At 46.3% G+C, this 14,500-nt stretch overlaps 1 protein-coding gene across 1 annotated transcript in view; it reads right to left on the reverse strand.

Annotated features, from left to right (window-relative positions):
• LOC126542774 (sodium-coupled monocarboxylate transporter 1-like) overlaps window positions 1-14,500 on the reverse strand; it is a 51,543-nt gene that overhangs the window by 10,375 nt on the left and 26,668 nt on the right. The window contains exons 8-10 of the mRNA XM_072286356.1: window positions 5,329-5,429; window positions 4,864-4,973; window positions 4,317-4,382 (exon numbers count right to left, since the gene is read on the reverse strand). Coding sequence (XP_072142457.1) covers window positions 4,317-4,382; window positions 4,864-4,973; window positions 5,329-5,429 — 277 coding nt within the window. The remainder of the gene's footprint in view (window positions 1-4,316; window positions 4,383-4,863; window positions 4,974-5,328; window positions 5,430-14,500) is intronic.

The following is a 14,500-nucleotide window of genomic DNA, read 5'->3' on the forward strand; positions in this document are numbered from 1 at the left end:
TTTTAGTAGTGCACATGTAGTTAATTGAAACATCCTCTATACTGTTGCTGTCTTCCTCAGCGCATTATGTAAGAACTTCTTTTCTGTGTGTGTGTATAACGCCTCATGTTAAAATTCGGATTTTCAAAGAACGTGCTGTCACATTCCCAATGGGGCAATTATCACAACAAAATCTTGACCCCAAATTGAAGTTTGAATCTTCCAATGAATTCTTTTAGTATAGTTAGTAATTAAACGACTGCTAATCATACACATCGCCGCTTCATGCCCTCGCGACTTAGTACACCTTTCTTGCAGGGTGACGGAAGGAAATGTTCTTTTTTTAGTTTCGTCCCACCGAAAAAGTTACGTTCCGGTTCTGCTTCGGAACAGAAAAAAATTCAACGACGATTACGATACTCCCTAATGCGAAATTTGAGCTTCGCTGGCGCGGACACTGCCCCATGTGGCATGTTCCTAACGGAGTGAAGTGTGGCGTGTCTGCCTCGCTAACCGGGAGATCGCGAGGCAGTGCGTGGGTGACGCGTGGGTGCGATTCACTGCAGCCGCCGGAGACGGACCTCCGCTGATGCAGCGTTTTGTTTCCATACAGACGACGCGCGTTACTCTGGCGCCATGTCGTCTCCGCACAGCCCGTCTTGCGCGGCACTACGCGTTTCGTCTCGCGCTTTCGTTCCACTAACGACGAGAGCGGTCCTTCGCGAAGGGGATGCCGTGCCACCAATGTCAGCGGCGACACCCAAGGGGGCGTCACAATAGAGCCTTTCTCGTAGCCGCTCGCCATCGCCCCTTGCAGGAGCAGTGATGCACGTCACACAAGTTTGTACCGTGGACGAGCGCAGCCCTCCACACCTCACGGCACCCTGGCTCCCCCTCGGAAGCGCAGGCGAGGTCGCGACTGCGGAGGCCTAGGCCGCCGGCAACTCAGCGCACGCCTTCTCCCCATCCGCTCCGCTTTCCGCCTCCACTTACCCTACTCCTACGCTATCGCCTTTCTTTCATCTCCCATTGTGCTTCGCGTTCGCTTTCATTCTTCGCGGCGCTCGTTCGCTCGGCTACGGTGACGCTCGCCGCCGGAACGGGCGCCTAAAAGAGCTTCATATAGATTTTGGTTCGCATGCAAAAATTTTCGAACAAAAATGCCTCGAGCATTAGCTCAAAGGCAGCAAATCATCGAGTGTACTTGCGGAAATGCGAGACCGCTGTTCCAATAAAACGTACTTGAACGAACATAAACGAACAATTAAACATCGGTAACAAAGCATTGTACACGTTGACGACGAAACGATAAGCTGTTAAGCTTAAGCACGCAAGTCCTGGGTTTTGCTGCGATGGCTATCTGCTAGTGCGGCGAGCGGCATGTTTATTAGATCAGTGGAGCGCTCGACCGCGGCTCACACTATCACTGCCTGAGGTACGCACTTATGCGGTCCCCTGACATACGCGCTAGTGCTGACGTGCCTGACGCCGTTGTTTCGGATGGCCAACTTTCTCCTTGAACCGAACAGCAATAAAAAATATTTCAGTTTCACTCTGAAACAGACAGACAACGGATCAACACTATATACGATATATACAGCCCTGCAGTATGGAAAAACATATAAGTGGGCCAAACTGGCCGATGGCTTAACACTAGGCTGTAAGAGCATTCCAATTCCACAAAAGGGATTGCACACGCACATATTGCAATGTACGTAAGAGACTGCAACTCCCAAGATAAATGCGCACCCAAGTTTGATAATACTACAGTCCTTTACAGGCACAAAGATCGACTAACAATAGAAGTTGTGAGGCTCACGAGATAAAGAAAAAAGGGGCAGGATATGTCAGTCATGCTTCTATAGCGCTCCATGACACTCAAATGTCTTTTCTAGATACGACCTGACACGCGGAAATTTTTGGTGAGCTAAAATTGTTCATTAGTCATTTCTTTTTTCTTTTTGTCTTTTTTTCGTTTGTTTGTTTATTTTTGTTTTATGCCGTTTGGTGACGCTTGATGACATAGGACGTGTCTGTTTTATATAATCTCTAAAAAAATTGCGCAGTGTCCTGTCTTTTCTTGTGCCATTAGCTTGTGTCCCAGCAGTGCGTGCTCTGAATTTAGCAATGCTTCCATACCAACTCGCCCATCACTTTTGATCAATTTAATTTGAGCGTGATCGAGGTCACGTACGTGTACTGGGATGGTACATAAAACGTTCGTTTTAAACAATGATCGCTCTAAACGTGTGTCATTTCACAAAGGCAACCTAAATAAGCATATATACTGATGTGACTATATATATATTGCATGCAGGTGCCCATTCTAAGATGTTCACTGGACATCCGTTCGCTGAAGTCCATGGGACATCCACATGAGTTCCTTTTTTGGACTTGGGACTTTAGTATTTACTTGTGATGTCCTTAGGACGTTTCGTGTTGTCTGGGTAAGCTAGCACCACTTGCGAGATATGCAACTTCAACATGTGCTATGCACTACATTGACTTTCCAGTTAAGTTTTCAAAAGCATCCCTCTAACAGTTCGGGAAGACCTTAAGTGGAACGCCGAGGCATATTTTAGCAGATTTTGGGCATAGATATCTCGAAAGTGGTGCTAGTATTTTTATTTCTGCTAAGCAGGCATGACTTCACTACTCTTCTGCTTCAATTTCGCAGTGACAACATATGCCATAACGTGACCAATTAAAATTTTGGTTATCAAGTGTTAGGTAATTAGGGGAATTATCGTAAAACTTTTTCTTGCTGCTAATGTTCGCCTAGCCGCGTAGCCTTGCGCGAAAACGGCATGTGCCTATATCATCATCATCATCCTATTATGTCAACTGCAAGATGAAGGCCTCTCCCAGCGATCTCCAAATACCCCTGTCTGGCGCTAGCTGATTCCAACTTGCGCCTGGAAATTCGCTAATTTCATCACTGCACCTAATTTTATGAAATCCTCGACTGGGCGTTTCCATTCCCTTGGCACCCATTCCGTAACTTTAATGGTCCACTGGTAATCTGCCCTACGCATTACATAGCTTGCCCGGCTCCGTCTTTTTCCTCTTAATGTCAACTAGGATATCGGCTATCCCCTTTTGCTCTCTGATCCGCACCGCTCTCTTCCATTTTCTTAACATTATGCCCAACATGTTTAGTTCCATCCTTCGTTGCGCGGTCCTTGTTCTCGAGCTTCTTTGTTAACCTTCAAGTTTCTGCTGCATATCTTATCGCCGCTGGAACCCAATGACTGTGCACTTTTCAACGTCAGTGACAAGCTCCCTGTCAGGATTTGGTAATGCCTGCCCTACGCATTCCAACCCATTTTAATTTTGTTAATTTCATTCTCATGATCGGGGCCCCCTGTGAGTAATTGACGCTTAGAACGACAGGAAGCTGAGCTAGTTGGTAAGGATTCATTATGCAAAAAAGAGGTGAGGCGTGCAGACAGGACACAAGAGTAGTCCACTTCTCTACTCTTGTGTCCTGTCTGCACGCGTCACCTCTTTTTTGCATAATGAGTAACTGACCTAGATAAACATACCCCTGCACAGGCTTACTGGCAGTCATGAATTCGTGTTTCCTTGCCTAGATATGACACTTTACTTTAAAATAAAGGGTTCTGCATTAAGAACACCTGGAAAAAGCTCCACTTCGCATAAACGAACATGATATTTACATCTGCAATGCTACAGTGAAAAAAAAAAATTCTTACGTGACTCTTAGATCAATGAGTGCTTCCCTTCTAGGTGCAAGGTCTGTATTGCAACCTGGCATCAAGATTGTTTAATTCCTTGTCACCTTTTTATTGCTTTTATCATTTATTATACTTCCAGTGTGTTCGGAATGCAAAACTTCTGAAAAGGTAGCAAGGCCAGTTAGGGAGGAATTTTTCAGCCATGTTCACCGCCATCGTCCATGCGCTTGGCTCGACAGGTTGGAGCCAGCTGGTGCGGAGCAGTAGCATATCTTCGCAGCAAATCGTTAAACAACCTGATAATGGCGCCATCATGTGATTGCAACATGCTCCTTGAATTCTCCGCAACGTGCTCCTTGAATTCACGTTCCGTATTCGACGTTTTGTACAAAAATATTGGAATATTTGGGACAATATGTTATATCCGAGAGACTGTAAGCTAAGTTAAACACATTGGTACATACTGATGTCTATGCATTAAACCACTAGTTACTGCTGGGCTAGTTGGTTCATACTATTTCCTCTCAGATCGCTTCTTCGCATGGTTTTGAGTCTTTTCTACCGTGAGAACTATATTCTAATGAAGTCCACTGCATATGGTTTCGTTAACCGCTTGCCAGCAGACTATGGCGTTCTCACCAGGTTATGATGGGACGAATCCGGGACAATTGGTTCCACGAAGAATGGGCCACCGTCGGGCGAAATCTGATGAAAAGTGCAAATATCACATAGTCGCATGGGTAGAAAAGAATGAATACTTCGTCCACATTTCTATGTGATATAAAGACTGTGCGGACAGAATTCATGACAGAAACTCTGTTTGGAAAAAAGTTATGTCGCTATACGTTGTTTTCCTTTTCTCCTTATTGTTAATCTTACTTTCACTGTGGTATAAGGCATGTAGGGTGCATTCGAAAAGGCGTGTTAGTCAGTGGGAGACCTATTTGACTAGGCAGAACGCAGCAAGTCATAGGGAAAGGGGCAGTCATTAAGTATGTACGAATATCAGTTCTGATTTCTTGTAGGACAGTTCAAATTAAGCCAATATCCTAAAATATTTGCACTGTAAGTAGTCGTATAGATTTATGCGCTGCGTGCTATAGCATAAATTTCGAAAGCTACATTAGTGTCTGTTAGACATCAGTGATTTTCAGGCAACAACATAGCAAGTCAGCCAGAAACTTACAGCACTGCTCACCGAAGGCGACTTGACATTTCGCTCTGTGCCCCGTCTAGAGGAACATTTGCAGGTGATCCTAATCAGGAGGCGCTCTTCGACCGGCTTGGACCATCGAACTGATATATTAGATATGATAAGGACAGTGATGAGGAGAAAGATCGTAAAAAAATGCCATCCGTCATGAAAGGTCACTCATTACTGTAAGATATGCCTAATCATTCCAAATTGTAAACAGCAAATTGACACAGAACCACTTTCGTAACAACAGATGCCAATGGTGTAAAATAACGAGAAAGTATGTCGCATACTAACATCTCATTCAAAGTTCTCTGACCATAGCACTCAGATAACGTTAGGAGCCAGTACAAACACCAAAGTGCTGACATGACCGGAATGACGTCATTGGGTACATATGTGGAGTATTGATTAGCATTGTCATAATTTTCTTTCGAGAGTTTCGTCTTTGCGTACTTGTCAGAAGGCTGACGAAGGATCCCAGGGCAAGGACGATAACTGCTCCAAGAAAACTGTACCACAGGTAGGACAGGCGGTAGATGTACTCGATCTGAGAACTGCGAGAAATGGATAATGAAACAAATTATTTTACACAGCCAGTGGCCTCTAGTATGATTCACCATGAAAGTCCTGGTGTTTACTTGTCACAAGTACGCACTCAAATATGACTGAAATAGATTTCAGTAAATGAAATCTACATCGTGACCATAGTTCACGCCGAAGCCGTACCTGTCAGTGTCCGGAGTGTCACGGAGCAGTGACAGCATGAAAAGTATAGCAGAGGGAAGTAGAAGAATAGAGCTCATTTGGATAAGAAAATAAAGCAACACTTGAACTAACACGATGAATGTGACAATTCTGTCAAATCGACCACTGGCAAGAAGCAAAACAATGCATGCGTGGCAATACGGTCGTAACGCGGATGTCGGGCTTCTAAATGCGCGTGGGTATTTTGCCCTCTCTAGGCACCGCCAAGAAATGAACCGTATGCTCTTTACGCTGGTATTTATGCATGTAAAGAAATTGTTGCAGGCACCATCGGACGGGACTGCGAAAGCAAGCGAATGGCGATACGAGTGCGGAATACTGACTGTAGTGATCAAATTGCACATTACTAATACTATTGCTGAAATCGATAACAGTGTTTGATGATGGCGGCACAAATTATCGTCGACATGTTTTGGTAGACGGCTTGACAGCGTGGCGACGGCGACGACGGTGTGGCGATGACGAAGATGACGGCGCAACGACAACAGAACGACGACAGCGTGACGGCACTAGCTGCGCACCTGCGCGTTCTTCTCCGCCCGTTCGCTCTATGGAGGTCAAATACTCTTCCGATCATTCGCTTTAAAATCATGTAGAACCCACCCAGTGTGGGAGTCGGTCTAAGCGAAGCTGTATATTGAGCCTACAAGACGAAGCAGCGCAGCGGACTTGGGCAACACGCACGGCCCATAACCTTCAGCACAGGCGGGGAGAAATATGGTGCCTCACCACTACGGAAAAACGCGGCACAACCGCCACCATCGATCATAGCATTTAAACCTTCAGATGGCACAAAGCTATCGCGTGAGAGCACGTACCCTCCGCGGAAAAATTCCGACCACTGGCAAAAAAGTCGCAGTTTCGCCCGAAAGGCGAAACATCGATTGCGATAGCAATTTAGTGGAGAGCTATACGAAGTAAGGGTAGTAGATCTATAGGCCGTATAAACTTGTAAACATGTACATACTAACTAAATTAACAAGCATGGTGTCATGCACGCACATGCAAACATGAACACATCTCACTCGATGACCGCGGAAACTCGCTGTCAAAACGCTGCGTGGCAGCAACAGCGAACGAATTGACCTTCGTGCTGCGTCTCGCATCAACGCGACGGGAGTCACGAAAACACAGTGCGCGGCGGACTCTGACCCGTCGCAGATGGCTTTCATGATACAGCGGCCCGGGCGGGCGCGCGCGGCCGTCCGGGTCGCCCGGAGTAGAACGCACCTCCCGTCCCTACCCTACCCCCGGAGCCTTGCTCGCGACGGAAGACGGCGCGCTTCCTCCCTTTCGTGCGTGAGATTGAGCCGCCATGGCCGACCCGATCTCGCACGCTTTCACTTGCACATGCAGCATACGACGCGCGACGACGATTTTATCGACGTAGGACTTTACACGGAACCCTACGCCGACGGGGGGAAATGCGCCTGGAGTGTCCATATAATTTATTTCGCAATGAAAGCGAGAATTAGTCGAACAGTAGGTAAAACTTGCGGTACGGGCGCAATTAGCGCCAATATAGTCGAAAATTAGCGACACTGCACCATAAACTTCACGATCACCGGGATCGGCTTACCTGTCCTCTTAGCCAAAAAAGTGTAAGGGTCAACCGAGCGTCGACGCTAAAGAAGACCAGGTCCACTTCAGTACGCGTGAAATACGACACGAATAAGACATGAAATGAGTGAATAATGAACACGAAATAGAGACAAATGGACAGAATAGAGAGATACAAATAACATTTAATGATATAATCACTTGACCACGATGTACGTCGACCTTGTCTTTTTTAGCGTCGACACTTGGTTGACGTGGAGTAGGTAAAAACTAATATGGTATGGGCGCAATTAGCGCCACTATAGTCTAAATTAACCACGTTGCACTATACCCGAGTAAAGGGTGCATTGATGTAGATATAGACATGGAGAGTGCGTTGGGAGGCTAGTTGGTATGCGCTGGGACGAGACACCGAGGTAGAAGAAGGCAGAACGAACGCAGACTAACTGGTTTATTGAAATCCCATCCTGCCTCTTCGAACAATGCACACACGAAAGCACAATCATAACCGCGTGACTGCAGAACACTCCCCTGGCAAGCCCGTGTCTATACCAAAAAAGTCAAGCTCTTTCTTGAAAAGCTACAATGATGGTTCGCTAACGCACCTATCTGGGCCATATTTTCCTATCAAGGAAGCTGTCAAGATTTCACGTGCCCTTTGGTTCTTGACTCGCCCTAGCACCTTCGTCCTATCAAAAATCGGCTTGCACTTCTTCTCACATGACCTGCAATGAACTGGCAGGCACTTTCCGCTGCCATGTTCTAGTGAGTTCTCTAGTAAACGCCTATTAATACATCTCATCTTCCGGTTTGTCCCACATGGAACGTTCCACGGGTCAGCGGAAACTCGTACACCACCTCTGTTCTACATCGTACATAAGTGCGTCTGTGTTTCATGCCCAATCTATCACTCTTAAGTTTATCTACGTTAGAAGGGGGGCATAAACGAGACAAGTTAGAGGGCGCTGAAAAAAATCACATCAACACTGAATTTTCCTGCCACACTCTTCATCCTATGAGAAACCTTATGGACATATGGCATTACCTAAAACTTTCGCCTCTCTCTCTTTTCTCCTTTTTCAACCCCAGTGTCGGTAGTACGGTGGCATATGACCTTCAACAGCGGCTCAGCTATGGCTTAGAGCAGGGTCTGCGGAAAATCTGCTTTACGGAGACGTTCCACCTGGGAGGAGAAACTAACTTAGACCTTATGGTGACATGACTGGGCAAGAGATGACCTGAAGCATTACACCGCAATGCCCCTCTTCACCAGCTTAGAGTGACATGAATCAAACGGCAGAATTAAGGGCCTTATTTGAACGAGGCGAGTACGATCAACATAGGTGGTCCCTGTCATCAAAGAGCAGCCTTATGTCTAAAAAACTTCGAAGAAGTATTATCAGGCAATTCAAAGGTGAAACTCAACTTAGTTGCTGGGAATTTGAAGGATTCATGAACTTGTTTCGCTACCTCTTCGAGGCCATCGTCCGAGTTGGTACATTCAACAGGAATTAAACGCGTCCACGTATCTGAAGAGACGAACTATGCGGTCGTCAGTAGGCACCCGCGACAGCAAGCGGTCTAATTCATTGGAAAAAAAGGAAACAGCGCAAAAAAAGACAGGGATACGAGAGAGCGACACGCACACACTGTCCTGTCTGACAGGGGCACGCCCTGTGTTTTTTGCGCTGTGTACTTTTTTCCAGTGGATCACCCAACAAGCCCAAGCTTCCATGCTAAGTCAATTTAATTCTGCTAAAAAGATTTCAGTGAGTACCGGCGCAACGCTTGATCCAATACAGTTACCCCTTTGTTGTGCATAAGAGTTATCCTGAAACCTCATGATGGTTGACGTAAGGTACACATCCAGCAACTCTAGGAACCCCTTACGCAGACGCCACTCGCATTTTGGAACGCTACTACTACCGAACGTTCATGCAATCGCGAACCGCCTGGAACAGGTCCTTGTGGGAAATTGAGTAGAATAGCTCCTCGGTGTCATCCGAGAAGCCCGGGTTCACACCTGGCAGGTTATCTTTGAGTAGTTCCACTAGTCTGTCTGAGCTAGCGATCTTGTATGGGTCCTCACGTGCCAGCCCCTTGAGCTGTCTTTGCAGATACCGGCTGACACTAACCTGCCATGTTCTACGCTCTGTGACAATGGTTCTGAAGGGAGATTCCACCTTGTGGCCCTTTGCACGGAAGAACACGGTGAATACTTGGACCTTGTTGCTTTTCTGCTTTGAGATTGTGCTTGCGCATGCGCATTGTTCGAAGAGGCAGGATTGTGGGGCTTCGATAAACCAGTTGGTGCTCTGTATTCGTCCTGTCTTCTTCTACCTTGGTGTCTCGTCCCTAGCGGTGTTTAAGGTTCCAAAAGATGTAGACATGTTGAGGCAAAGTCACCTTACGACACACTTTTGAAGACAAGGTGCTAGATAATTTTATACAGGTTTGACGTGTCTTGGATCTGGCTATCTTGTGAACATTCCAGAAATGAAAACGGTCGTTTCGCGCCTCCAAAGCGTCGTAGCGAGTTGAAAGAGGCAACAAAATGTAGGTCTCAACGAAACAAAAAAAAGTTGCAGTTTAGCTCGAAAAGCGAAGCATCGGTTGCGATAGAAAATTATTAAACAGCTATACGAAGTAAGGACAGTAGTATTATCGGCCATACAAGTTTGTAAATATTCGCTTACTAATTAAGTTAACAAGAGTGGTGTCACGTGCGCACAAGCAAACATGAACACATCTCATTCAATGACCGCGGACACTCACACTCAAAACGCTGGCGTGAGGAAGCACGGCAGCAGCAGCGCGCGAATTGACCTTCGAGCTTCCTCTCGCTTCAACACGAACTAAGCGGTGCGAACACGGCGCACACGACGGTATCAGCACTCGGCGCACTCTTTCCCCATCGCAGATCGCTTTCAAGATAGGGCCCGCTCGGTGTCGCCATACGCAGCCGCCCTCCTTGGTACCTTGCGCACGATGGAAGACGGCGCGCTTTCTCCTTGTTTCTTCCCTTGCGCGCGGAGATCGCGCCACCATCGTCGGCTCACCCTCGCACGTTTTCACTCGCACATACGGCATATAGTGCGCGGTGTTACTGTTGGCGTCTAGCACCCCGTGCAAAAAGGACTCTCGCCCACAATGCCTCATCGAAACGAAGTGTGACTTCCTAATTCGCCGTGGTTGTCTCGAGTGTATGCCGGTCTGGCGGAAGCCCCGCAGTGTTTACAGACCCCTTTTGTGTGTGTGTGCGACTTTAGAGGGACCCTTTCCTCGAACTGTCAAGCTCTGCAGGAGAACTTCCGCGAACCAGCAACGCGCGAAAGAGAAAGGTTCAGCTGTCTACTATTCCCAGGACCGCGGACTACCGCCTGCAGAGGCGCGCTCGCGAATACGTCAACTGGGAGAATGGATCAGTCGCCCTTCCGCAACAAGACGCCCTTTCCGCGAACCAACGTCGCCTAGAAGAAAAGAAAAAGCGTCTACATTCCCAGACCTGCGGCTTGGTATATCCGGAAGCGGGACGCTGATTTCTTGCTGCAGGCCTGGTATCTACGGTGGCGGGACGCCCTTTCCGCGAACCAGCGTCGCCTAGAAGAAAGGAAAAACGCCTACAGACCTGCGGCTTGCTATATACGGAGGCGGGACGCCCATCCACAAACCACACTCTGTGCCTGTCACGTGACGTCGACGGGAGCAAGAGTCCTCCCACATTTGTACAGAGCCTATTTAAGGGGCTCCGAAATGTACTTTTCATCACTTCATTCTCTTATCATCTTTCACCAACCTTTGCATAAACCGTGCAAGTTTCGCACTAGAAATCGTCTCGTCCTTGCCTGGTCGCCATGGTCTACCGGATGTCTGCAGCCCGCCGACAACGCCACACTACCCAATAGTAACGTCGGTCGAGCTTCGATAAACAGATAAACAGGCGTCGCTACAACTCGGAAGCAGTACGATACGCTACCTTGGAGTACGCAACAGCGGCCCCGATGTTATTGCACTTGGATGTTATACGGAAGCTCACGGCGACGCCGACACCAACTGCGGAAATGCGCCTGGAGTGTCCATATAATTGCTACTGCAATAAAAGCGAGAATTAGTCGAAGAGCAGGTGGAACTAACGGTACGGGAGTAATTATCGCCAATATAGTCGAAAAATAACCACATTGCACTATAACCTTGTAAAGGGTGCACCACCTTAGATATAGGCATCTTGTGGCAGAGCCGCCTACGACACACTTGGGGGAAATGGAGCGAATTCGCTCCGTGGATTTGGCAGGGCTCGAAGGTGGCTTCGGCGGCGCCCGCAAGAAGCGAAAATTAGTCGCACAGTAGGTAAAATGACAGTACGGACGTAACTATTGCCAATATCGTCGAAGGTTAACCACATTGCACCACAGACTGCACATCTCCGGGAAGGGCCTACCTGGCCTCTTCGTAAAAAAAAAAGGGTCAGCCAAGTGTCGACGGTAAAGAAGACAAGGTCGACGTGATTGCGCGAGAAATTCAACACGAATAAGATATTTATGACTATTTAAAAAGGCGTACGCAATATATATTTATCACTGAACCGTCTGAGTTTTTCCAAGTATCGTGGTCGAGATTCCACAGTCCTCAGGTAATATTCGTACAAGAACAGTTGCAAAAATTGGATGTATCCCTACGCCATGTTTACCATTCAAACGATGCCTTACCAGACCTCAAAATTCAGTTCGATGACATATTTCCAAATCATGCTAAACTATTACCAAGGCGAGATTTAATTAATATCTTAAACGGCCATTTACACCAGCTAACCACTGACAATGTAATAGCTACGGACGCTTCTGTGTGCAAATGAGAAGGCAGGAGTGGGGATCTTCTCTGAATCTCTTCAGTGGTCTTACTCCCTTCGCCTTCCCGATTTCACACCTATATTTCAGGTAGAATTATTAGCGATTATATTAGCATTACGAAAACTGCCCCAAAATGACCCATTAGCTGTTATTGTGACCGACTCACTACCTGTATGCACAGCACTAACTGCATCTTTAAATTCAGCAATTGAAAGAACATTTCGTTCGATGGTGCCTCCGTACTTACGAAAAGTACGTTTGCTTTGGGTACCGGGACATCATGGGTTGCACTTGAATGAAATGGCTGATTCACTCGCGCGAGCTTCCCTGAACGGCCCTATCATATCTGTTTTGCCGACATTAGCTTATGTCACCGCGGCTAGGTACAGAAATTTCGCTATATCTCAAAACTCTGCAATATCCATACTAACACCGTCTTCTGATTTCCACCATCTTGGCTTCCCATGGAATACTAATTGGTGTCCTTCAAGGCAATTGGAAGTGTGTTTTACAAAATTGAGAGGTCGCATAGCTCCTCTAAATATTTACTTACACAGGTCTGGTCTCGCAGTGTCCCCTCTGTGTTCTTTTTGCAGTGAACCTGAAACCATCGAACATTACTGTCTCTCGTGCCGCCGCTTTCTAAGACAAAGGAAACTATTAGAATACTCATTTACCAAACTTGGCCTCTCGCTAACCTCGCCAAGCATTCTTTCTTTTGGGGCGACTTTGCTGGGATCCAGCCACAGGGATGCTTTTCTGGCAGTTTACAATTTTAGTAGAGACTCAAAAAGAGTACCTTGCTGAATTTCTAAAATTATCCATAATTTATATTATTTCATTTCTTTACGTTTACTTATTTTATCGGAATTCCTAACAATATTTAATTACACTTCTAAATTACAGTACTATCGTCCCACGCTGCACTATACAATTCTAGTTTCTCTCTACTTCTAACCATACAGAAAACCGCCTGCTTCTTGGCCAATCCCCCATAGTGGATATGCGCCACTGTCTGGGACACAAGACAAGACAAGATATGAAATGGGTGAATAATTACATGAAAAAGAGACAGAATCGAGAGATATAATCAACATTGAATCTTGGAATTATTTGCATCACCACGTACGTCGACCTTGTCTCCTTTAACGTCGACACTTGTTCGACCCTTTCTTTTTTATACTGAATTATACTTACGTTGTTGTATCTCTAAAGAAAATAGGGGTAGCTTCGTTATTTCTTGTATTGCATATCGACAGTGTCAAAATTAATCCATTGGAACTTTCACCCTTTCACAGCGACTTTGTGTGACACATTACAAGCTTGGAAAGTCGTAGGGTAGCATCAACAAACAGGCTATTAATAGCATCCAAACCAACTCCTATTCCGGGATTCTACGTCCGAATAATGTCCCAGCGACATCGAAAAATCTCCTAGCTTGGGCATTCATAGGACTTCTTTTGGTATTTCACTTAAATGTTTTTGAGTATCATTTTGATACACAGTATGTCCCCAACGTCCGAATAGGGATATCCATAGACAGCCCTAGATGCCTCTGTGTCATCAGGAATTGTTATTAAAATGGGCTCTATTCTCTGCTTGTTTGCTTGCTTTTTTTCTCATGCATTTCATCCTGACTGGTGCCGGTTATACAACTGGTAATCACCGGGCTTTCCCATCGCACCTATGCGGTGACAACACACGCAGTTCTTCCCCGCGTTACCTTTATCAATTAAATTAAAACACCAGATACTGCAGCCGCTTTGTTATTTCGGCATCGTCTGTTTGTTCGGAATCGGGTAGCACCTGCTCGCTGTCTCGATGGCAAGCTTATAGACAATCTGGAGACGGCCTTGGCAGACGCGCTATTATGTACCGTGTGACAGTCCCCTAATGAAAAGCTTTATATTACGGATGGACGAATATTTGAAGTTTCGTACACAAATTGACTACAGCGCACCAGCAGTTGGTAGAGCATCGCAAACGTAATGCGAACACGTGGGATCGCTCCCCACCTGCGGCAAGTTGTTGTTTTTCATCCACTTTCATTTCCATTCATCTATTATTCCTTTAATTGAATTAGTAAGCACAAGTAATTTCCCCTATGTTGTCCTTGCTGTCATTTTTTGGCTTCTTATATACACACACACACACACATATATATATATATATATGTCTTGACCAGTGTACGTGTTTATATTGCTGTGGTGACTGTCAAACGTAATCGGTCGGTGCAGGACGCGCCTGCATTTATCACAAATTTCTCGAGTTTCTTTTAGGTCCTTGGCCTAATGCAAACAGCGCGGCCCTGGTAACAAGTGCCGCTATAGCTTTTCTCCGAGCGACTGGGCTGGACGCACGTCTTTAGAGATGTCACAACTCCGTGAATTTGTATACACGCATCTCTTCCTTATACCATCATCATTCATCAGCCCTTTCCCTCCCCGTCCCTT

The sequence above is a fragment of the Dermacentor andersoni genome, chromosome 2 (assembly GCF_023375885.2).
Source record: "Dermacentor andersoni chromosome 2, qqDerAnde1_hic_scaffold, whole genome shotgun sequence".
In the NCBI taxonomy this organism is placed as follows: Eukaryota; Metazoa; Arthropoda; class Arachnida; order Ixodida; family Ixodidae; genus Dermacentor; species Dermacentor andersoni.